Genomic DNA, 26127 nt, shown 5'->3' with positions numbered 1-26127 from the left:
CCGGCCTATGACAGCTCGGTGGGAGCACATGGTCCCACCTCTGGACTGATAAATGATAGTTGTACTAACCAATTAAGAAGTGGAATCGTGGCTTGGTCCCCGCCTCCGAGCCTGACAGACAACGTCGTGATCTTATCGCTCTCCCGAAGTGTCTTATTGGCCTGGAGCCAGCCAGTGGGGAGCGGCCAGGGGCGGACTCAGCCGTTGCCAGGGTTGGGTGCACCGCTGAACGGATGGCAGAAGGAACCAAGCGGGTTCTTGAGGAACGCCGGCTAGGTGAGAAGGCCGTAGGCTATAACTTGAGGATTAGCGTCTGGTGAGGTGCAGGGTGTTGGTGGGCGTGTACGAAGTTCATGAGGCAGGGCTCTGAAAGGTGGTGGGGAGCAAAGCTTAGGGCCCTGCATAGGAGGGGGCGTGGGGTGTGGTGTGGGGACCTCCTGGAGTGGAAGGACGTGAAGGTCTGGGGAAGGAGATCGCGGGGATGGGGCTTGCGCTTAGGCCAGGACTGTGTGGGAAAAACTGGATGTTGCAGCTAGTTTGGAGGGGAAGACGCTTAGGGTGTTGAGGTGGTGGGGGTCCAGCGGCTGGTGGGGTCAGAGGTGCTCAGGTTTGGGTGGTTGAAAGGACGGGGACCTGCCAAGGAGACCTGAAGGGAGGAAGGGGAGCAAACTGTGTGAGGGTGTGGAACGTGTGTAGGAAAAAGGGGCTGGAGAGGTTGCAGTCGTGGAAGTTAGGATAGGGGTGGGACAAGATGCCAGAGGTAGCAGGACACAGTTGAGGAGGAGAGCAGAAAGAAAAGTATTTTAAGAACGTGTCTTTGCTCTTATTTGTTTTGGCGCTTTGCGAAAATGACCAGAAAACACCGGATGAAAACTTCTCTTACAGTCCGGCCTTAAATTACCAGTTCCTTTACTCAGTTTTCGGGTTGAGGTACAAGCACACTCTCCTTATTTTTATAGGTGTGTAGGCTATATCAAATCAATGGTGTTAAGTTTGTTTCTATTTCTGCCATCCAGAAAACGACTTCAAACTTTAGAGATAAAACTGGATTGTTAACTTACTGGAGTTAGGTCTTTGATTACACCATAAGTTTTTTTTGGGGGGGATTATAATTAAACACTCATATCTAAATCTGCTCCTCTGCCCCGGTTAATTATAGAAAATATGTTTGACTTTTCAGTTTCGAGGCTAGGAATGTGTTTCTTAATGCCTTCCTCCTAGTCCAGTGTTATTTTTTCCCTCCTTTCCTTCTAGTAGTGGGGAAAAGATTAGGACTAATGCAGGTTCCTTTCATTTTCAGCATAGTTTTGAACAATATTAAATATTGTTATTATATTCTTCATTCCTTAGCCCTTGATCAGCTTATAATTTAAGAAGGTAGTACTGTTTTATACAGAAGTGGCTAACCGGCAACCTGCTATGGTAAAGTAATGCTATGTAGCTTTTGACTATCAAGTTATTACCTTTTTTAATAGTCTATAACTACTTCCTGAACATTTTGTTTTAATTTAGTTTTCCCCTCCCCCTGCCTTTTTCTGCTTCAGTAGGAAAAATTTATTTCTTTTCCCTCAAGATTAGCATCTGGTTCCATGAATTATCTCTGTGTCATGGAATCAGTCGCTTTAAATCAGCAGTGTCAGTTACAGAGAGGCCTTGAAACAGATGATTTAATAGATCTGTGCAGTAGTTGCACTGTCATGTAGGGATTAAAAGTATAGTGGTCTGTGTATGTTTATGTTCCCCTCTTAGGTGCATACTATGATCAATCATGGCTTTTAGTTAACCCTACAGCCCTGTTGAGATTTGGAAAAGAAAGAAGCTTGTAGCCAGTCAATTGAATCTTATATTTAGGGCTTGAAATTGTGCTGATTCAGTCATGATTTCTGTTTTTCCTCTTTTTACTTTAACTTCTGTACTTAATGTTTACTCTCCATTTCTTACTCTCCATATATTTGACTTTTTCTGAGTGTTTTCTTCATATTTTTTCTCATTTTCATCTTTCCTATTTATTTTTGCCACTCTCCCTTCCATCCTATTTTGTTATTACTGTTTTTATGGTGCTAGAGATTGAACCCAGGGCCTTGAGCATGCTCACCATGTGCTTTGCTACTGAGCTGCTCCCTAGCCCTGCTTTTGTTATATGATACTATTGCCAGTTGTACTTATGTACAGTTGTATTTATGTACTTAGATGTGAAGGAGTGGGAGGCTTAAACATGAGTGGTTTCTTTAGATCATTTCTTTTTACATTTTTTTGGGCGGGGATTGGGGTACTGGGGATTCAACCTAGGGGCATTTTAACCACTGAGCCATATCCTTATCCCTTTTTACTTTTTATTTTGAGACAGGTTCTTGCTAAGTTGTTTAGGGCTTTGCTAAGTTTCTGAGACTGGTCTCAAACTTGTGATTGTCCTGCCTCAGACTCCCAAGATGCTGGAATTACAGGCGTGTACCACCACACCGGACTCCTTTTTAGTTTTATCTCATAGATCTGATTGTGTCTACTTCCTTGCCAGTATATCATACTTCAGGCAAGGTTTGGGTATTGGTACTAGGCCTGACCGCCTGTTCTCTTTTCTCTAGCTCATATGTCCCTTATGATTCTCTTCTTGTGTATAAGATGAAAGTTAAGTAAATGGAGGGTGTTCAGTATCCTATGATCTTGACTTTTCCATTTTAGCTATTTGAGTGTCTTCTGTTGTGACCCATCGATGTCAAGATGACTAAGCTTGGATTTTTGCGATTGTCCTATGAGAAGCAGGACACTCTTCTGAAGCTTCTCATTCTATCAATGGCTGCTGTGTTATGTGAGTATGCACCTGGGTCTCCATTTCTTTGGGAATGAGAAGAAAATGCTGAAAAAAGTAAAACATGGCTTTCTTAAAATGCTTTCTGTGGGTTTTTTGTTGTTGTTTGTGTGTGTGTATGGAACTGGGGATTTAACCCAGGGAGGTCCTACCATTGAGCTACATCCTTAGCCCTTTTTATTTTTTTATTTTGGGATAGGGTCTTGCTAAATTGTCCAGGCTGGCCTCAACTTGTGATCCTTTTGGCTTAGGCTCCCAAGTAACTAGGATTTTAGGTGTGTGCCACTGCACCTGGCTAAATGCTTTGTTCTTCTAATGGATGGTAATTTGTTCTTTTTGCATTTCCCCTTCATGATAATTTTCTAGGCAAAATAAAAGAAACAAGGAATATAAAAGGACTGGCAATCCTCTGGGAAAGAATGAAAGCATACTAATTCTTTTTTCTCATAGGGCTGAAAGAGGTAATGGGGATTGTTCACTGAATTTTGTAGAGGACAATTATCTTCAGTTTAGATGCTTAGTAGTTTTGATAGTCCTTGAGAACTTATTTTATAGATTTTCAAGTTCTTCATGAGTCATAAATATAGTCATGTATGACATACTCTTGCGTTGCTCCAAGATTAAGGTTCGATTTTTGTGTGTGTGTGTGTGGTGTCAGCATTTATAAAAGATGACCTTGTAAGCTGAGTTGAGTATTAGTAGGCAAATGTAATGTTAATAGGTTTTGTTTACTAGAAACAATTTAATAGGTGATTAAATGTGTCCTACGTAAGTGGAAAATGTAGTGCCAGTGTCAGACTTCTTTTTTTTCCTCTGTGTGGGGACTGATGGATATAGATTTTATTGAGGAATTATTTTATTTTTTATGTGACCCTTGTGTTGAATAATTCTGTTTTCTTTATAATGCTGTTATTTATTGGCTGTTGTTTTCATGGCATATTGACATTAAAATATTTATTTTCTAATTTTTGTAGCTTTTTCCACTCGTCTCTTTGCTGTCCTGAGATTCGAAAGTGTTATCCATGAGTTCGATCCGTGAGTACCTTTGCTTGGTCTGGTATTTTCCTTTGGAGGTATTCAGGTTCGTGGTTTTCAGATTCAGATTTAAGTCAGCTCTCAGTGATGGGGATGTGCTTTCAGTACATTTAAGGGGAAAATCCTGGAAGTTTTCCATATTTTTGAAGCATTGCTGGTGTGACTGCCTGTCATTTAAGATCTGACTAAGCTAAGAGAAATCTAGCTTCTGAGTTTGGTCAAAAGTTACAGATGCAGATTGACAGAAAGGGACCTGGTGTATACTCAGAGCTCAAAAGAAAATTAAAAGTCATGAACTTGAGATTCATTTTGTTCCAAGCATTGTTTTATAGATTATTTCTAAATCCTTACAGAAAACAATAAGATGTAGGTCCTCCTTTTTTTAATAAATGAGGAAGCTCAGGCTTGGAGAGGTTATCCAGAGTTACAATTTATTAATGGAGTTGCCAAGATGCATGTGGATTTGTCTGACTCCAGAGACCAGTGTCACTATGTTACCTCAAGTTAAGGCTTATGAAATGTTTGGAAAGCCAGAATCATAGGTTCTTGAAGTATCTTAAAAATATTCACCTGCTGAAACACTGGTTCAAAAGTTTAATGCCTACATTGGTATGCAGACTTATCATTTTGTGAAGATACCGGAAAGCATTTTAGAGGCATTGTAGATATTCTCTTTGGGACCTCCAAAATCAACTTAAATTTTTTTTTCATGAATGAGGAAACTTATATTCTTGTTTCTTGATTACAGTCAGAGTTTCTTTCTCAGACCCTCTAGTTGAGAGGTTTTGAGGAGAGACAGTCAAGGAAAACAAAGGTATTTGCTTTATAGTCATAGAACTGGAAGGGAGCATAGTGATTATGGGATTTGACCATTCTTTTTGGAGAGAATAACCTAGTTCCACTAAGATGACTCTGTAATTACTCTGCCTCCTGCTGGTAGGTAAAGGACACAATTCTGACACATATTGACTGCCTTCTCCCCTCATCCCTTCTCTTTCCAATGGTCACCAAAATAACATTCATCAGTGAAGAACAAAGGATAGAGATTTCTTCCATCTGTTGCTTCTCTTACCTATTTCAGCTGTTAAACTTGACTGATCAAAGAGGAAATAGGGTCAGGGAGATGGGCTGGAAGGATTGTCAGTCATGATTCTTATTTATTTTAGCCTTCCTTCCTTTTTCCTCCTCCTCCTCTGTCCTTCTCCCCCTTTTTTTCTCCCTTGTCCCTCCTCCCCCTTAAACTTGGTGTGTGTGAAAATTTTTCATCCTGCATATGGTGTTATACCAATATCTTTGAAGATACTCACCACTTGAGTTTATCCACATGTCCTTGAGTGTGGTATAGAATTTTTTTTTTTTTTTTTTTTTTTTAATGTTTCTATCACTTAAAAAAGACCAAAATCTATTGGTGACGTATCTCAGTGGTCTTGTCTTCTGGATGCTTGAATTCTCTGACTGTTCCTGTTGCCTACCGTGTGCCAGCCTGGTGAAGTATTGGCTTGGGTTGCTTTTGTTATGACAAGCATGGAGTAGAATAAGGAGACTTACAGTAATGTAGTGACTTTTGGCACCCCAAATCACCATTTTTCTGATGTAATTATTATTAAAAACTATTAGTATAATTTTAGAACCAAATTGACTTTTATTGAAGTAATAATAAGTTTCTCAGTGGTATACCCTGAAGAAGAAAATTTAAATTAGTATAAGTATTTGGGTAGGAAGAAGAGGAGGCACAAATCTTTTCTTACTTGCTATAATAGGTATTTTAATTATCGGACTACCCGGTTCCTGGCTGAGGAGGGATTTTATAAATTCCATAACTGGTTTGATGACCGGGCCTGGTACCCTTTGGGACGAATCATTGGAGGAACAATTTATCCAGGTAAGAAGAACAGAATTTAAAAAAAATTTTTTTTAACACGATAGTATTTGTATATAATAGTTTCTTATATTTCTAATAGTTTTATTTCATGACACTTATAATTTCATTGTGATTATAGATTTTTTAATGGTTTATCTTATGTAAGACAGGAGAACATGTGTGGGAAAGTGGTGATGCATGTTTTTTCGTATATTCTGGACTTTTCATTGAGTGCTTAGGAAAGAAATTTAGAGGTCTACTGCAGTTGCTGTGTTAGTGTTTCTGGTTGTTTGTCAAGACCTATATAGTTACTTTATTGATGTTTTCTCTTTCCTTGAAGTTCTTTGTCTTACCAGGACAACCTAATGGAGTCTCTCCTTCCTGTTTCAGGCTTAATGATCACCTCTGCTGCAATCTACCATGTTCTCCATTTTTTCCACATCACCATCGACATTCGGAATGTCTGTGTGTTCCTGGCCCCACTCTTCTCTTCCTTCACCACCATCGTCACGTACCACCTTACCAAAGAGCTCAAGGTGAAGGATTTGGGGTGATAGGAGACTTGAGAATGAATGTTGCTCAGCCTTTCTTGTTGATGCTAGAGGGTGGGGAACTGAGAGTCTTACAGGAAGCCAGAGTCTATGGACAGTGTTTGCTAGGCTGCATTGAGTTTATTCCAACCCCCTCTAGAATATGTGGTTCTTATCATTTGCAATTTGCCCATAGGCGAGGATATTTGAAAATCAAACGTAAATTGCTATGTAGAGAGGGAGAGAAAAAGCTGGCACATGTCTTAGGCGGGAGGTTCTCAAGTTTGAAACCATCCTGGGTAATTTAGTGCAACTCTGTCTCAAGATAAAAAGGGCTGGGGCTATAGCTCATTAATAAGGCACTTGCCAGTCATATGTGCAACCCTGGGTTCAATCCTTAGTACTCCCCACCACCCTCATCAACAAAACAAAACTTAAAATGCATAATGTGAGATTCTGATTTTGAAGCCCTTACAATGTAACAAAGAAGAAAAAACAACTACACAAAAAATTTTCTAAAGTAGTTAGTTCTTTCCTTAGGAAATAAGTACTTACAGATTATTTATTTATTTAGCATTTATTTTAAAATTTTTAAGCCATTTGGCTTCTCTCCCTAAGTGCTGGCTCTTTTTTCAGGTTTCAGCTTTGCTGACCCTGGTTCCCTGGAATCTATTCTTAGTGTGTTGCTGTGGTAATTGGGGGATACCTAAGAGGTGATAAACTAGTAGGAGAACTTTAGAAGCCTGAGTTTAGTTTGGGAAACTTTTCATCCTTCTCCTTGTTGCCCTTGTCCCAAATTTGACACTTATCAACAGACAAATCCTTTTTCTTTTAGAATGTGAGTTTATTTTGTTTCTACTTTTTTCCTGAGCTCAAAAGTTGCCTGGTGATACTCCATCTTTATTACTTATGTTCCTGGTATCTTCAGTTTAGGTGGATTATTACTTATCCCTTTTGCCTTTTTGACTTACATAATGATTTTCTTCCTTTGTTCATCATTGCTTGGCTTTTAGAGGTATGGCTGGTATTCCTGTGCAGTCATTGTTAGAGGAAGGAACTGATTAGCTTGGGGATACCTGTAGTCAAACAGCCAATTCTGTGAGCTTGGAACATGGCTCAGTGGTAGAGTGTTTTCCTGGTATGAGTAAGTCCCTGGGTTCAGTCTCCAGCATGATAAAACAAAAACAAACTAAAAAAACCCTAAAAGTAGCCAGGTACAGTGGTGCATGTCTTAAACCCAGCAACTCAGGAGGCTGAAGCAGGATGGTTGCAAGTTCAAGGCCTTGGCAATTTAGGGAGAAATAAAAATATATATATAAATGTCAAAATAAAAAAATATATATATAAATGTCAAAATAAAAATATATATATAAATTAAAAAAAAAAAAGATTGGGAATGTAGCTCACAGGTAAAGACCTGGGGTTGGGTGGTATATATATACAATTGAATGTTACTCAGCCATAAAGAAGAATGAAATTATGGCATTTGATGGTAAATGGATGGAACTGGAGACTATCATGCTAAGTGAAATAAGCCAATCCCCCCAATTCAAAGACTGAATGTTCTCTCTAATATGCGGATGCTAACTCACTATGGGGAGTGGGAGTGGAGGTTTACCAAACTTGACAGGGAGAATTGGGGGAAGGGTGGGGGATAGGAATGGGAAACACAGTAGAATGAATTGGACATACCTTTCCTTTGTTCATATATGAATATATGACCAGTATAACTCCACATCATGTACAACCACAAGAATGGGAAATTATACTACATGTATGTACACAATATCAAAATACATTCTATTGTCATGTATAACTAAAAAGAAAAAAAAAGACCAGGGGTTGGGTGAAAGGAACCCCCCCCCCAAAAAAAAAAAAAAAAAAAAAAAAAGCAAATAGTACATTCTGGGGCAAGTGCTGATATTTAGGTAGCTCATGTGACTTAATCTGTCCTCAGTATATGTGTACTCAGTTTTAGACTTGGTGTCATGGGGACTTGGTTATAAAAGTTTTAGCTTTCTTGGTGCTATGAGCATTTGTAGTACTTCACGTCTACCTTGGAAATTGTTGGGTGCTCTCTAGGCCCATTTAATCAGAATGGACTAGCGGGTTATTTGTTCTCTCATAGATGTGTTGGTGTTAACTCTTATTATTTTTTCATAGGATGCAGGGGCTGGACTTCTTGCTGCTGCCATGATTGCTGTAGTTCCTGGATATATCTCCCGTTCTGTGGCTGGTTCCTATGATAATGAAGGTAGACATGTAAAACAGATTTTCACAAAGTACCCTAGAATTTGGGTCAGATCTATGGCTTAGCAATAATAAAAATGATACTTGGTAAGAATTTTAGAAATGGGCAAGAAGGGATCTTGGACAAGTTTGTTTTATCCTGACATTCCTGCTAGAGAGGTAACTGGTAAATCTATAAGCTCTTGGCTCATCTCAGGACTCAGAGTTAACTCTTGTTTTAACATTATAATTATTTGCTTTATTTTCTTAGATAAAGGGATATATTTATCCTTAAAAATCATAATGACTTAAAATTCGAAATGTATTTATTGAAAGTCGTTTTCTGGAAGACAGTGTTAAATATTATAAAGATAGATAATGAATAAGATTATTTTGGCTCATAATTAAATTAAAGGGATAGATTATAGTATTTTTGTTTTGTTTTGTGGTTCTGGGGAATTGAACCCAGGACGTTGTGTATGCGAAGCAAGCACTCTACCACCTAAGCTATATTCCCCAGCCCAGGGTATAGAGAGTATAAATATTATGTTGGCCCATAATCTGGTATGATAAAAATGGACCTATAAAAATTACTCTAGGGCTAGGGATGTGGCTCAGCGGTAATGCGCTTGCCTGGCATGCGCGAGGCTCTGGGTTCGATCCTTAGCACCACATAAAAAAAATAAAATAAAGATGTTGTGTCCACCGAAAACTGAAAAATAAATATTGAAGAATTTTCTCTTTCTTTCTCTTTAAAAAAAAAAAAAATCACTCTAGTAACAGGCATATAGTGCTTTGTGCTCTGATAAAAATATAAAGACTACTTTAGAATGAAGTACAAGGAGAGATTATCTTGGGTTTCTGTCGTCAAGGAAAGCTTTCTGGAAGTGATTGAGTTTGAACTGGGCCCTGATGTTAATACTTCATTAGGTAGATATTAAGATGAGTTGCAACCAGAGCCAGCTTATGTTATGATCTAGAGGCAGGATGGCGCATGATAGTATAGTACTTCTTTAGAAGTAGCAGGAAATATAATGTCTGGAAAGAACAAAAATAATATTGGCTTACATTTCCTGAGTGCTTACTGTTCTAAATTCTTTTTTGGGGGGAGGAGTGGGGGAATACTGGGGATTGAACTCAGGGGCACTGGACCACTGAGCCACATCCCCAGCCCTATTCTGTACTTTATTTTTAGAGACTGGGTCCCACTGAGTTGCTTAGCTCCCTGTTATTGCTGAGGGTGGCTTTGAACTTGTGATCTTCCTGTGTCAACCTCCTGAGCTTCTGGGATTACATGTGTGTGCCACGGTACCCAACCTAAATCCTTTATGTGCATTATTTATATTTATCTTCACAACAGTTTTATGAAGTAGCTACTATATCAGACATCTTTTTTTATAGGAAACTGAGACAAAGGGAGGTAAAATAACTTGCCTAAAATCACAGTATTACTAAGTAGTAGATAAAAGATCATAATCAGGCAGTCTGTTTCAAAACAGTATTATTAGCCACTCTGCTGGCATAGCCTCTTGAATTTTTGGTGTTTTTTTTTTCCTGCAGGTATTGCCATCTTTTGCATGCTCCTCACCTACTACATGTGGATCAAGGCAGTGAAGACTGGTTCTATATATTGGGCAGCCAAGTGTGCTCTTGCTTATTTCTACATGGTAATTTTTTCTACATGTGCTTAAACCCAGGGCTGCACACACACATGCTAGGCAAATGCCTTACTACTGAACTATATCCCCAACCTCTCTACATGTTTTTCATTTTTGAATTTCTTTTTCTTTTCTTTCTTTTTTTTTTAAACCAGCACTAGGGATTGACCCTAGGGGCACTTTTGTACTACTGAGCTACATCTCCAGCCTTTTAATTTTTTATTTTAAGGCAGGGTCTCACTAAGTTGCTCAGGGTTTCACTGATTTTCTGAGGCTGTCCTTGAACTTGTGATCTCCTGCCTTAGCTTTCTTACTTGCTGGGATTGCAGGTTCCCACAGTGTCCAGCTTTTAAATTTCTTTAACTATTTCCTATGGGTACATACTAGTTGACCAACCTTTTCTGGTTATGTTTTCCTTAAAACTTTACTTTTCCAATATATATTTTTTTCTGTTTAGTTAGACTTTCTTCCTTTAACTACTTCTACTTGCTTATATATCCCTAAATTCTCTATGGGACCATACAGTGGATTGCATCTAGATTTACTCTGATGCTTGGGTATGTCTTGCTATAATGCTAGTAGCCATAAGGGAGCTGGCAATTAACTTACAGTAATGGGTAATGCTATAATACTATAATGCTAGTAGCCATAAGGGAGCTGGCAATTAACTTACAGTATGGGGTGTGATTTTTCTACCCCCACCCCCCAAAAATCAATTATTTAAACTTTTTTGTATGTGAGCTTGTGGTATTAGGGATTGAATCCAGGGATCCTGTACCATTGAGCTATATCCCAACCCTTTCTATTTTTTATTTTGAGATAGGGTCTCTCTTAGTTGCCAGGGGTGGTCTGGAATTTATGATCCTGTTTCCTCAGCTTCCTGAGTCGATAGGATTACAGGTGTGTGCCAGTGTGCCTGGCTTATTTAAACTCTTTAAGCCACTTGACATAAGTAAAGTCAGTCGTTATGTAAACAAGTAAGCTTTAGAAAGTTCACAAGAGACATCCTAAAGTATAATGGTGGTGACCTGAGGAGGAGTGCTCAGAGGAACTGTTTTTTTTTTTTTTTTTTTTCCCCTGCCATAGGTTTCCTCATGGGGAGGTTATGTGTTCCTGATCAACTTGATTCCTCTTCATGTTCTGGTGCTGATGCTCACAGGCCGTTTCTCCCACCGGATTTATGTGGCCTATTGCACAGTTTACTGCCTGGGCACCATTCTTTCCATGCAGATCTCCTTTGTGGGTTTCCAGGTGAGTGTTAGATTTAATAGAGTTTTCAGCCTCTTCAGGTATTGTTTTGGTTGGGTCTTGAATGATGAGAATTTCAATGACAGGAAGTTTCAGGAAAATTGCAGACCAAGCCAAGGAAATAGCCTGAGCAATAGGCAGAGATGTGATTAAGATCGTGTGTGGTATGTTTTGGGGGACTCTATGTATATTTGGAAAATATGTCAGATGAATTAAACCCTTGCCTAGATTGGACTGATTCCTTTGGGAAACTTCAGAACTTATTTGACCCCTGAAATAGATCAGGGTAATAAGGGTCTGGGCTATATTATTACCATATATAATGCTTTTTCCCTACAGCCTGTCCTTTCATCAGAGCACATGGCAGCCTTTGGAGTCTTTGGTCTTTGCCAGATCCATGCCTTTGTGGATTACCTGCGCAGCAAATTAAACCCACAGCAATTTGAAGTTCTTTTCCGTAGTGTCATATCCCTGGTAGGCTTTGTCCTACTCACTGTGGGAGCTCTCCTCATGCTGACAGGTAGGGTGGGATCATAGCTTCTAGTATTAAATGAAAATGGATACATAAAATAAACTCCAAAAAGAGTATTTCCTGAGCATAGGAGATTCTTTCTTTTACTCCTGTTTCTCTTTATTTTAAATACTAAAGTTTTGCTTTTTTATATTCAATTCATTTGTCATCCCCAGTGTTAGATTTACCATAGCAGAGAATGTCTTATTAGAGCTACTTTTAATTACATCTAGTGAAAGAACTGTATCTTACCTTGCTAATCTTTTTCTTTTCTATTGGTTGGTAGACCTTCTTACATTCCTTGTGATACCTTATATCATGGCACTCATCTAACCCTATGGGAACTTAATCATGGCCATTCAGATTGGTTAGCCTGCCACATTTTCCTCCTTCATTTTTCTTTCTTCCACTCTCAGAAGCTAATTTGTTTTTACCCAAGTATTGTCTAATTCAGAGTGGGACTAGAGGACATAGTTTATTTAATCTCTGGAGTTTTCCAGATTAGGCATAATACCTTTTCAGGAAGCTCTTTTGCCTTCATTTTTTTCTCTGAATTTATATATAGCCCAATTCTTATTCTGCTGGTGATGTTGACTCAAGTACGCTCAAGTTTGAAGGAAAAGGAGTGAAACTCTTTAGTATTATTGGTGGCATTGAAGCAAAAACTTAGTCCTTCTCTGTCTCTAAGAGTGTTATTAAAATGAGATGTTGTGATTAGTTAGGTTAGGATGTTTGTTTTAGGAGTGTAAGTGAAATATTTATTGCTTCTTTGCTGCCAGGAAAAATATCTCCATGGACGGGGCGTTTCTACTCACTGCTGGATCCTTCTTATGCTAAGAACAACATCCCCATCATTGCTTCTGTGTCCGAGCATCAGCCCACAACCTGGTCTTCCTATTATTTTGATCTGCAGCTCCTCGTCTTCATGTTTCCAGGTATGTCTACCTTGTGCTCTGAAGTGGCCTTTTTCATAGAATCACCATTTGATTCTAAAAATGTCAACTACCCTCATCTTTGTTCTTATTTGCCTGTTTATGCTGTGTAGGACAGAGGATGGCTAAGCACATTTTCCAGATATTTGAAGCAGAGTAGGAGTCAGAAGTTGAAGTTACAGATAATGGCAAGCTCAGTTCTTCATAACTTTCTGTTTATTTGTTTTATGTTAAAATTCAACTCTACTTCTTATTTGGGTTTTTTGTTTTCTTTCTTTTTCTTTGTAGTATTTCTGGCATATACTCCTGACTTCACCTAATTTCTCCTGTTTGCAGTATTGAAGTTTCATAATGGCATTACAAACTGTAGAGCATTTTCATTATCTTCTGGCCAATTCAGATATGTTTTAGAACTTACCAATGTCAGTGGTCTTTTATAAAATAACTTGTACTTTATTTTATTATGGAAGTATTTGTGTATTGTGAAAATAATATAAATAAGAAAAAAAATTGTAAAAATTAGAGTTCTTACCACCTATCTCTAGCTACTATTGATAATTTATATTTATCCACTTATTGATATTGTGGATATCAGTGTATATTCATTTACTTATTTATTGAATAAGAATAAGATCGTACAGTTTTTTCCGCTGATCCTGAAGAATCATGATAGGGCTGAGGATGTGGCTCAGTACTAGAGTACTTGCTTAGCATGCTCAAGACTCTAGGTTCAATTCCTAGCACTGAAAAAATTTAATTTCCCTGGAATTTATTATTATTATTATTATTTTAATATTTATTTTTTAGTTTTCAATGGATACAACATCTTTATTTTTTATGTGGTGCTGAGGATCAAACCCAGCGCCCTGCACATGCTTGGTGAGCGCGCTACTGCTTCGGCCACATCCCTAGCCCATTATTTTATAGAAATATTTAAGATATATCATTTGTTAGTTTTATTGTTTCAGTACAAGATGCATAAAGATGTGTAAAAGGGCAAATAGTCCATAACCCTATGCAGCAATGTCTTAATTGATATATTCCATTTTTAAAATATGCTTTTAACTAGCTTCTTTGCTGGACATTTTAGGTTGTTTCTCAATTTTTGTGATAGTAAACATCTTTTGCACATTTCTATGATTTTTTTTTTTTTTAGGATAAATTCCTGGAAGTAGAATTGCTGAGTTAAATGTGTGGAGTCATCCAGTGATATAATGAAGATCATTTCCCTTGTAGGTTTCTGCCTATTGGGCTGGTCTGCTTACTTCTCCTTTTCTCTTTTGTAGTTGGTCTCTATTACTGCTTTAGCAACCTGTCTGATGCCCGGATTTTTATCATCATGTATGGTGTGACCAGCATGTACTTTTCAGCTGTAATGGTGAGGAACTCCCTCAGTCTTAGCAAAACTTTTCACTCTTAACTCTGAGGTGCTTTTTTGTTTTTGTTTTTTCCTGGTAGGATTCAGAAAGTAGTAAAGTTTGTATAGACGTTTCCTTCTGAGCACTTGAGGGGCTGAGTTGTAGAGCTACTTGCTATTATTGATTCTCGCTAGGGACGTCCAAGACCCTCATACATTCTGGTTGTGTTGTTCTGCTTTCTTGGGTTCATAACCTTGTGTAGCAAGGCAGTTTTGCATTTTATTGAAGAATTTGACCCTAGGTGACTTAAAAAGGGAGATGATGCTTTTTTACTTGAAGGTATGGGAGTACTATCTAGAGATAGATAGTTAAAAGAGAGGAGGGATTTTAAGACAATATTTCTAACACTGTTTTGATTCCAAATCGCAATTAGGAATGTATTTTGTATTACTCAAGACACATATGTATACATAAGTACCTGTGACAGAGTTTAAGAAATATATACTTTTATTGTTGTTATCCCAAACATTTTCTGTCTTTACTGAAAAATCATGTTTGATGAAAACCCCTAAATTGATGTCATAGTTTACTAATAGAATGAAATCTGTAATTGTAAAATGTTGGTTAGACTGATGATTCCTGTCTCTGTTAGGTACGTCTAATGCTGGTGTTAGCACCTGTTATGTGCATTCTTTCTGGCATTGGAGTCTCTCAGGTGCTGTCCACATATATGAAGAATCTGGACATAAGTCGCCCAGACAAGAAGAGCAAGAAGCAACAGGATTCCACTTACCCTATTAAGAATGAAGTAAGAATTAAATGACAGTATAGCAGACTTGGGAAATTGCCTGTGTGTGTGTGTGTGTGTGTGTGTGTATACACACATATGTATGTTTGTGTTTTTGAGTGGGAGAGTTAATTAGAGCATTATAATAGGTGGTTAGAATAAACTCAGGTAACTTCTGACTTATTTTGATTCATCTCATTTATATTGTCTATATATAGAAATTGTCCTATTAATTTAGTTTGGTTTATTATGTAATTCTTTTTCCTTGTTTAGGTGGCAAGTGGGATGATATTGGTCATGGCTTTTTTTCTCATCACCTACACCTTTCATTCAACCTGGGTGACCAGTGAGGCCTATTCTTCTCCTTCCATTGTATTGTCTGCCCGTGGTGGGGATGGCAGTAGGATCATTTTTGATGACTTCCGAGAAGCATATTATTGGCTTCGTCACAATACTCCAGAGGTGAAAATTTGGGAGGAATGCAATTGTGGGGTAGGGATTAAGGGGGAAACACTGGATATTATAGTGAATCATGTAGCTTTTAGAAGGATGGAAAGCTTGGAGAAATTGGAACTTTAGAAATCTAGTCTTGAATATACTTTAAAGGCCAACTTCCATTTAATTCAGATAATTCTTCTGTAGTGAATCTTAATTATCTAAACTTTCCATGGCCACTTCCATTGATATGTTAGTGGTTTTTGATATGAAACAGACCATCCTTCCCAATAATAAAAGAAAAGCTGGTCGTGGTGGTACACATGTATAATCCCAGCAATTTAGGAGACTGAGACAAGGGGATCACAAGTTCAAGGCCAGTTTGGGAAACTTATCAAGACCCTGTCTCGAAATTTTAAAAAATGGTTGGGGATACAACTCACTGGTAAAATACCTCTGGTTCAATTTCCAGTAATGGAAAAAAAAAAAAGTTAAAAATATATAATACATGTTTTTTTTTTTTTTTTGTATATTTATGTTTTAGTTTTAGGTGAACACAGTATTTTATTTTTATGTGGTGCTGAGGATTGAACCCAGTGCCTCATGCATGCTAGGTGAGCGCTCTACCACTGAGCCACAATCTCAGTTCTAGAATACATGTTATTATTTCCATAAAGTTAACACTTAATGATAAGTACTTTTTAACATTTTAGTTTATTACCTTTTGAGAATCTGAAGTCATTTCTTTTGGACTATCTATTGAACATGGCATTTCTGAGCATATTTGTTAAGAGTCAAAACCAGAATATTTTTTTTTTTTGGTAGTGCCTGGGGATTGAGTCTAAGGCTTTACACATGCTAAGCAAGTGCTCTACTACTTAGCTAGAACCGTAGCCTCAGAACTAAGAGTCTCTTAATCCCTGCCCATCAAATCTTGTGATTTTGTGTTTTTCCTCCCATATTTATAATAACTGATTTTTGTTATATTGTTAGGAGGTCATTTATTTAATAAAGTTACTTAGTGATACTAAGCTATCACTTAAGTATCATTTAGTGTATTGCACAGTCCCCTACACATCCCACATCATTGTGCTTGTTTATATAAAGTGATTTGGGAATGTTGGATTGTATATAACTTGTGCTGAGTTTTCATGATTGTATATAAATGGAGGAAAAGATGCCAACATTTATTTTCTGGTTAGGAATGTACTATGTTGTGAAGAAATTGATTAATGAGCCAGGCCTCACTTTCTGTCGGACCACAGTTGTCCTACCACTCTTTGTCTTGCATTTGATTTTTAGGGTAGTAAGAATCCTGTTGTTTCTTTTACTATTCTTTCAGGATGCAAAGGTCATGTCATGGTGGGATTATGGCTACCAGATTACAGCTATGGCAAACAGGACAATTTTAGTGGACAATAATACATGGAATAATACCCATATTTCTCGAGTAGGGCAGGTAAGTTAAGGGATCCTTTGAATGTTTGATATGCATAGTCTAGTGGAAAATACTCCTCATGAAGAAATCTCATGATTTGAGATTTTGTTCTGAAGATTATACATTCGTTTTTCTAGGCAATGGCATCCTCCGAAGAAAAAGCCTATGAGATCATGAGGGAGCTTGATGTCAGCTATGTGCTTGTCATTTTTGGAGGCCTTACTGGGTATTCCTCTGATGGTAACGTACTTGGTTCCATTTCTAACTGCAGGGCATAGATTATTATTATTAATATTTTTAAAAATTTTTTTTTTAGTTGTCAGTGGACCTTTATTTATATATGGTACTGAGAATTGAACCCAGAGCCTCACACATGCTAGGGCATAGATTATAAGAAAACTAGATGAATCTCCTTACTACTCTTACCAAGACTTCATTTCTTTTTGTTTTGTTTTCCCCGTCCTTTCCTTCCTTCTCACAGTATGACATGCTATGATTGTCTAAAGACAGTAGTTCCCCAAGTAGTAAAACTAAGACTATAAGGCTTATGAAAATGAACTTAAGAATTAGCCTTATTTAATGAATTTAAGCCATGTAATCATTTGTTAGCTTAAAAAATGTTTTTTAAATATATGTAGGTATGAAATGCATTTACATATAAAAAGTATATATATATTGTATGTATATATAAGTGTCACATGAACATATGTACATACACACAGCCCTGTTATTCATGAGTTATACATCCATGAATTCAATGAAAATATTTGGGGAAAAAAATTGTGTCTGTGTTAAACATGTACAGACTTTTCTTATCATTATTTTTTAAACAGTATAGTATAAAATGTATTTACATAATACTTATGTTGTATCAGGTATTATAAGTAATCTAAAGATGATTTAAAATATATGGGAGGATGTAAACTATATGCAAACACTATTTAAAGGACTTGAGCATCTGTAGATTTTGGTATCTATGGGGAGTCCTAGAAGCAATCTTCTACAGATACTGAGTGACAACTGAATCTATAAAAGGGCAAATGTTACCATGTTCTTTATGAGAATTGGCAAAAAGATATTTTTATAATAAACATGAAAATATAGTTCACTGCTTTAAAAATAACATTTACAAGATTAAAGTAATACCCTCTAATTTTTTAAGAAGTTAAAACAGTTCTGAAGGTTTATAATGAAGAATTATCGTATCCCCTAAACTGGAGCCTCTTTAACACCAATCCCCAGAAGCAGTTATTCCTAGTATTTATTTATTTTTGGTGCTGGAAATTGAATCTCATGTGCATGTTAAGGCAAGCACTCTACCACTGAATCATATCCCTAGCCCCTCATAATTTTAAGTAGTATGTATATTTTGCTATATTCAGTGATTGGTCAGTTATAGATATACTTTATAAATTTCTTATCATAAACAAAGAGTTTTGCAGTTTATTTCACATTCTCTCCTTTTCCTTTCTCGTTTCTTAGCATAGTTAATTTATAATTGTTGATTAAATCCAGAAGTGGTTTCAGAATCATGACTTTTAAATATTATTGACTGCTGAGTCAATTAGTACACTATAACTTGTTTACCTGCAGTTAATGATTACTTTGTGGTTATCTTTCTTTTTTTTCTTCTTTTTGGTGGTGAGGTTTGAGCTTAGGGTTTTGCTCATGCTGAGCATGTAGTCTACCCCTGAGCTAATCCCCAAGATGTGTTCTTATTTTAGATTAGTTTCTGATATAGGCACATGACAGTTCCATCCAGATAGTATCTAAGTAATAAAACTATATCATGTTTTATAGTAGGGACCTGTCACCAGACTTCAGCTTTCACGAACAATTGCACCAGCACTATTTGGTTGTGTGCAATTATTTTTCGGTTTTCTTTTTATTATAATAACAACATTTCTAAGTCTGTAGAAATTTTTATGTATATCTGTGTATGTGTGTAAATATGTACATACATGCATGTTGTGTTTATGTATGTATGTATGCATATGTGTGGTAGAAAGGGATAGTCCCCAGAAGTCTTAGCTTAAGTAGCCATTGCTAACAATATTTTATTGCTTGTTGAGATGAATGGAAGAATATGTTTATAATGTTGGAATAAAAATGAGTGTAATTTTTGGAAAATTTTTTTTGTGTGTGAAATTCTAGAAATTAGCAATTAGCACATGATACCCGACAAAGTAACTTAGCATGAAAGTAAATATTATTAAAGTCAAGAAGTCTTGGTTAGCCGGGCATGGTGGTGCTCCTGTAATTCCAGTGGTTCTGGAGGCTAAGGCAGGAGGATTGCAAGTTGAAAGCCATCTTCAGCAATTTAGCAAGGCCCTAAGCAACTTAGTGAGACCCTGTCTCAAAATAAAAAGTAGAAAAAGGGCTGGGATATGGCTCAGTAGTTAAGAGACCCTGGGTTCAAATGTTGGTTCCAAAAAAAAAAAATAGTCTTGGTTATACAGATGTTTAAAGTAAACTTGGGATTGAATATATTTAAAAAGAAGTAGACATTGTTAAGTGTATAGCTTGATGGGTTTTTAGAGAAAAATCACACTCATGTAACCACAATCCAGGTTGAGTATTACTAATATTCTAGAATTATTCTTTATACTTCCTTGCAATATCTACCTCCAATTCCCAAGGCTGACCACCTTCCTAGCTTCTAATGCTATTTAGTTTTGAAACAAATTTATTGTTTCATAATTGTACCTTCACATATTTAAAAAGTATCATTTGATACATTTTGTCATATGCATATACCTATGAAGTTTTGCCTGTTTTTTAACTTTATAAATGAGAATACCATATATACTCTTCTGACTTTTTTTGGTCAGTATTATGTTTGCAAAATTCATTCATATTGTGGATCCAGGCACAGTGTAGCATGCCCGTAATTCCAGCAACTCAGGAGGCTGAGCCAGGAGGATCATAAGTTCAAAGGCAGCACCAGCAACTTAGTGAGACTCTGTTTCAAAAAGGACTGAAGATGTGGTTAGTAGTATGGTTTCCCTAGGTTCAGTCCTCAGTGCAAAAAATAAAAAAAGAGATTCATTCAGGTTATGAATAGTTGTAAATTGTTAAATCTTATTCCTGCATAGTATTTCATTGTGTGAATGTAGCACAGTATATTCACTTTAGTGTTGATGAATATTTGTGCCGTGTCCACTTTGAGGCTATTATGAATAATCCTGATTTGAACATTCCCTAATATATTTTTGATGAAATATGTACCAAAGAGTAGAATTACTAGTTTAGGAGTAATGTCTGTTGTTCAGTTTAAATAGAATAAAGAGATAATGATAAAGATATTCCCAGAGTGGAGTGCCTGTTTGTTTCTACTACCTGTGACTGCAAATTATTAGTTCTATGTCTTTGCACATACTTGTTAGTATTTGTAGTTTTCATTTGGCACATGTAGTGATGGTATAGATATTTTAATGAAAATGGAGATGCTGCTGCTTCATAATAAATTGGTCATGTAAAAGCATAAAAATGTTGTGAAAATCAGACATTTAATGAGGTGAAATTGATGTTTAATAACTTAAGTTTACATGAAAAAATACTCATTCATAAAGAAAATCTTAGCAGAAAAGACTATGCCATGCTTTTAAGTTGAAAGAATGATGATTGACTAGTTAACCATGATCTTTAGAAGCTAGACTATTATTTTCAAAGAAGAAAATAAAATACTAACCGTTAAACAATGCAGAAAGACAGCCCCCACCCTCCAAAAAAAAAAATCAGTGCAGAACACTCATTATCTAGACACATGAAAATATGCATGTGACAACTATTAGAGAAGACAGTATTAATTTATTTCTCATTGAACTTATCTCTTGGAATCATATTAGGCTTTTTAATTTTTTTGTACTGGGAACTGAACCCAGGCACTTTACCACTATGCTGCAACCCCCGACCCATTATTTATTTAGAGACGAGGTTTTCCTAAGTTGCTAAGGCTGGCCTTAACTTGCAGTCTTCCTACCTCAGCCTCCTGAGCCTCTGAGGATTACAAGCATGCACCCCTATGCCCAGCCAAAAAGTAAATCTTGATATTTAGCATTGTCTTAATTGCCCACACCTTCCCTTACGCCCCAACTCAAATTCAGTCATTATTCATTTTTTTTTTGGTGGTGGGAGGTACCAGGTATTGAACTCAGGAGCATTCAGCCACTGAGCCACATTCCCAGCTCTATTTTGTATTTTTATTTAGAGACAGGATCTCACAGAGTTGCTTAGCACCTTGCCATTGCTAAGGCTGGCTTTGAACTCAAGATCCTTCTGTCTTAGCCTCCAGAGCTGCTGGGATTATGGGTGTGTGCCACCACACCCGGCCCCAGTCATTATTCTTGTCTTTCCTGAGTTTATTAAAAACTAAACTATAGCTGGGTGTGTGGATGTACCCCTGTAATCCCTGCGGCTCAGAAGGCTAAGATAGGCGAATTGGGAATTCAAAGCCAACCTCAGCAATGGCAAGATGCTTAGCAGCTCACTGAGACCCTGTCTCTAAATAAAATAAAAAATAGGGCTGGGGATGTGGCTCAGTGGCTGAGTGCCCCTGAGTTCAATCCTCAGTACCAGAAAACAAAACAAAAACAACCAACCAACAAACAAGCAACACTGTGAAAAAACAAAAACCCATGACTTGGGCTCTGAAGGCGATCATTTTTTCTGTGATGCTGAGGATTGAATTCCAGACACTTGGTGGACTAAAGATATACTCTGGCAGAGTTACACACTCAGGCAATCTTAAATAAGTAATTCCAAAATGTTTTGAATATATTTATGCTAAGTGGTGCATACTCAAAATGACATTTTCTAAAGTGATAATAGGCATTTGGGTATGAATGATTTTTTAAAAGCTTCATTATTTCATGGTCATATCGCATTGCACTTCTTGAATGTTCTTTCTTAATTTAAATTTCCTTTGAATGTTTGGATCATGGACACAATTTTTCTCTTTTGCAGTGTAACACATATTTCATTTTACCTTCTATTGAATACTTAACACAGATTTGAAACAAAATAGTTAAATCTGATCATAGTCCAGATTCCCTCCAAAGAGAGGTTGATACAGTATTACCTCTATTTGAATTTTTTTTGTAGACAACTGTATCTTCAAAATTATTTTTATGAAATTATTATTGCTGTTGTTATTATCTTGTTGGTGTTGGGGATCACACTAAGCCACATCACCCTCTAGGCCTTTCCTATTAGTTTTCACTCTTCATTTAGTAAGGTTGCCAGATTTTTGCCTCAGATGTATTTGCCAGATAGCTACAGTGCCAGAGTTCTGTGATACTGAGTTGATACTTGAGTTTTGTTTTTGGTCTTGTTTCTGTCTGTATGATCTGGGCAAATCTCTGTCTCAATATTTCCATCTATAAGATGAAGGAAAGAATATAGATATAGGAGGATAGTAATGTTGTTCAATGAATGCTAACCTTGTGAAAAGTGATATAGTTAGTGCTTTTATTTGCAACCCTCTTATTTTTCTAGTTTGATAGATGAGGAAACTGAAGCACAGAGAGGTTAAATAACTTGCTCAAGGTCACTCAGCTAGAATTGGAAGTGCTAGAATTCCAACCCAAAGCAAACAGTGTGGATTCAGAGTCTTTTCTTAACCTCTGGAATATCCTTTGGAACCCTTTTTAATAAAAAATGTATTAGGAAATGTATTTTCCTATGGATCAGTAATACTTTTTATACTAACCCCTCAGTTAAACAGAGCAGTTGATTTCCCTAAAACCATAAATAAACAATAGAGAATGACATATCTAAGAGAAATATCCTGAGTTGATGGTGGTATCAGTATTTATAGAGTCTGGGAGTATATTTGACACAGAAATGTTGACTTCTCATGTTTGTGCTTTGGAGGTAAGTGACTTTGAAATTGTAGTTCAGGAGGGAGCAGCAAACTTGTATTTTCCTTTTTGGTAAAGCTGCTATCCCTTGGGTCAGTGCATAGGCCAATAGAAATACAATGGGATCTACATAGTCATTTTAAGTTCTCACATCAAATAAGTGTAAAATACTTGAAATTAATTTTATTTAATTGAGTATATCAAAACATTTAACAAATAACTAATATGTTTTACCCATTTTTTGTGTGTGAGTTTTGTATTAAGTCCTAGAAATCTGATGTGTATTTTGTTTTTATAGCATCCCTTAATTTGTATTAGCCACATTTCAAGTTCTTAATTAGTGTCATCTGGCTAGTGGCTCCTATATTCAATAGCTCAGTCCCCAGCTAATATGTAAGAATCGTTTCAGTTGTGGCATAAGACTGGATCAATAGCATAGGATTTCAGGAGTCTAATAATTTCTGAGAAAAATTATATATTTTGAGGAAAAATATTTTACTCACACATTGTCTTTCCTGTTTTTAATATAGAGTTGAATGGATGGTATCATTCCCTATTAGAAAAATATGGGGAATTTCCTTACATAGCTTTTTCATTTGGTTATTTAGCTCTAGCAACCTTTTTGATGCAGCATTTTCTTTTGTTTTTTTTCTCTAGATATCAACAAGTTTCTTTGGATGGTTCGGATCGGAGGGAGCACAGACACAGGCAAACATATCAAGGAGAATGACTATTATACTCCAACTGGGGAATTCCGTGTGGACCGTGAGGGTTCTCCAGTGCTGCTCAACTGCCTTATGTACAAGATGTGTTACTACCGCTTTGGGCAGGTCTACACAGAAGCCAGTGAGTGATTCACAGCATTAACAATAATCGCAGTAACAGAAATAGCTAGCAAACCCTGTTTTTTAGGCTTTGTTCTAAATGCTTTATATCTGTTAACTCATTTAATCCTCACAGTGACTTAGAAAGTAGACGCTAATATTGTTATTTCATTTTGAGTCAATTGAGGTGCCAGTAGGTTACTAAACTGGCCAACTTCACATGACTAAGAGGTAGGGTCCGGATTCAAACTCAGGCAGTATAGCGCCAGATTCTGTGCTTTCAGATATCTTTTGTTGTGTCTCAGTAAAGAATGTTGCTGAGGAAAGGAATATAGGGATAGACAGACAGAAGACTTCATTTCTTCAGGTGGATACACTGAGAAGAATTTAATGAGGTTGTCTTTCCCTTGGTCTTGAATTTCATGGTTTTGATGTTGAAAGAATTTCTGAAGTGCATGCAGGTCCTTGGTTTCTGATATTTTCTGATCCATGGAAGGGTTAGTATTGTGTTACAGAGGCTTCTGATATTTCTCAGAAAAAGAGGGGCTTGGAAGTCAGCCCCTATCTCTTAGTAAAAATAAGCTCCATGGATTCTGGCAATACATCATCTCGAACAGGGTAACCTTGATTTGCTCTTACTACCTGATGCTCTTTTTTTGCAGACTCTAGTCTCTAATCAAACTGCAGCCCGAGGAATAACAATCTAAGTAGTAGAAGATATACTGTATTCTTTTTTGTCCCTTTCTAGAACGCCCACCAGGCTTTGACCGTGTCCGAAATGCTGAGATTGGTAATAAAGATTTTGAGCTTGATGTCCTGGAGGAAGCATATACCACAGAACATTGGCTGGTCAGGATATACAAGGTGAGTGATGCTATACTGTTTTAGAAAGTGACCCTCATGTTTGCAGATAGGTTCTAGTGCTTAAATAATAGGCCACCATATTTCTTAAATGGGGGTATTTCTGATGACACCTGTATCTGAAAGATAACTTGCAATTCATTCAGAATTTTACTTTTAAAATTTTAAGTTATCCTTAGAGTAGATCTCCCAGTGGCTGTCATTTTAGCAGTTGGTGCAGCAACATTTTTTCCAGTTGTTATTTAGATCTGAATGTTTCAGTGCTCAGGCCTGAGGGGAGAAAAGAAAGAGAAAATTCGTGTGTTTGTTTCTGAACTACATTACTTGTCTCCTACTGAGGAATTGATGGTAAAAAGAGACATGTAATCACATGAGTGTGCTATAGCTCTTACATAAAAAAAGATTGAGCCAGGCGCAGTGTCGCACATGTGTAACTCAGTGGCTCAGGAGGCTGAGGCAGGAGGAACACAAGTTCTAAGCCAGCCTCAGCAACATAGCGAGACCAACTTAGCAAGACCCTGTCTCAAACTAAAAAGAAGTGGACAGGGATGTGGCTCAGTGCTTAAGTACTCCTGGGTTCAATCCCTGGTACAAAAAAGAAAAAAGAAAAGATTGAGAGCCTTTGATAATGTGAAGAGAAAATTATTTACTGTCTCATAGAGATACTCTGTAAGATTAAGCAGTGTTACCAGACCTTCTAACCCATGTTTATTTATTCACAGTGTCAAACCAGGCAGCAGAACCAAACATAATCCAACCTGCTCTGGGTGAACCCATTTCACTAGAAAAAACTCTTCAAAGTTGACCTGGTTATCAGTATTAATTTAATTGACTTTTTTTTTTTTTGGTGTGTGTATGTGTGTGTGCAGGTAAAGGACCTGGATAATCGAGGCTTGTCAAGGACGTAAATGTCACATCCAGCTATGATACGCTTTGCACTGAGCGCCTCATATTTAGAATGTTGAAGATTTTTTTTTATATGCAGTTTATAAGAACAGAGCCGGATGGCATTAGAATCGTCTGGAAGTTTTGCCCTGGACAGTATGGGCTGGGCCAAAATGGAATGATTTTTATAATTCTGAGCAGGTTACCAAATGAAATGTCATGGATTTACTTTGGTCAATTAAAGGGGGGAATTTTTTTAAAAAAATGTGCCTTATTTGTTTTGACTTAATGGCTGATTTGAAGACAAAAATTTCTGCTGGGTTGCTCAAAGGACATATAGCAGACTTTACCAATGCTCTTAGCTCCCTGAACCAGGTAGGAGGAGCATTCTTTTTCTCTTATATCAGGAAAACTATTAAGGACTAGCTCTGATTCTACATTATATGAACAGTTTTGTCATACTGTCTGTATTGTAGCACTTAGTGTGAAGCCTTGCACATAGTAGGTGCTCAATAAATTTTTATCAAATGAATAAATGTTTATGGAACAAGAGAGTGCTATTTCTGGGCAGGAAAGACAGCTTTCTTGCTGTTATGTCTCTATTTGCAATGTCTCTCATCTTTAGAGGTGCTTTGACTTTATAAGGGATAGAAAGTGGCTAGCCAGACCTGATCTCACCAGTACTCTTTGGGACTAGTGAGGGTTTTTATTTTTTTAGAGCAGGAATAAATCAAGTGTAACTAAATCAAACAGTGAAATGTTATCAGTGGAGAGGGAGAATCTCTTTCAATGTTATGTGTAGAGCTTGATAATCAGTAGATGCTTGTGAATCAGCTTAAATATAATTATAAACATCTATTTGAAATTT

General features: G+C 37.0%; 1 protein-coding gene across 2 annotated transcripts; it reads left to right on the top strand.

The window, feature by feature from the left end:
* The first annotated feature begins 149 nt into the window (after positions 1–149).
* On the top strand, positions 150–25809 carry Stt3a (STT3 oligosaccharyltransferase complex catalytic subunit A). 2 transcript variants are annotated; one of them, XM_046432679.2, is made up of 18 exons: positions 150–276; positions 2680–2806; positions 3781–3841; positions 5602–5723; positions 6093–6238; positions 8396–8486; positions 10022–10128; positions 11206–11370; positions 11707–11887; positions 12658–12813; positions 14097–14188; positions 14821–14976; positions 15229–15417; positions 16733–16849; positions 16966–17068; positions 23347–23535; positions 24262–24377; positions 25244–25809. In XM_046432679.2, the coding sequence occupies exons 2-18, from the start codon at positions 2719–2721 to the stop codon at positions 25280–25282; spliced, it is 2118 nt and encodes a 705-aa protein (XP_046288635.1). In that variant the 5' UTR covers positions 150–276; positions 2680–2718; the 3' UTR covers positions 25283–25809. The 2 variants fall into 2 exon arrangements, with proteins under 2 accessions (XP_046288635.1, XP_046288636.1); XM_046432680.2 differs by lacking the exon at positions 25244–25809 and adding an exon at positions 25097–25196.
* The last annotated feature ends 318 nt before the right edge of the window (positions 25810–26127 follow it).

Source organism: Marmota monax, unplaced genomic scaffold, assembly GCF_021218885.2.
Source record: "Marmota monax isolate L192 unplaced genomic scaffold, Marmota_monax_Labrador192_F-V1.1 WCK01_AAM20220418_F8-fsc00062, whole genome shotgun sequence".
Taxonomy (NCBI): domain Eukaryota; kingdom Metazoa; phylum Chordata; class Mammalia; order Rodentia; family Sciuridae; genus Marmota; species Marmota monax.
The sequence above is the reverse complement of the archived record's forward strand: the minus strand, read 5'-3'. Positions and strand labels throughout refer to the sequence as shown.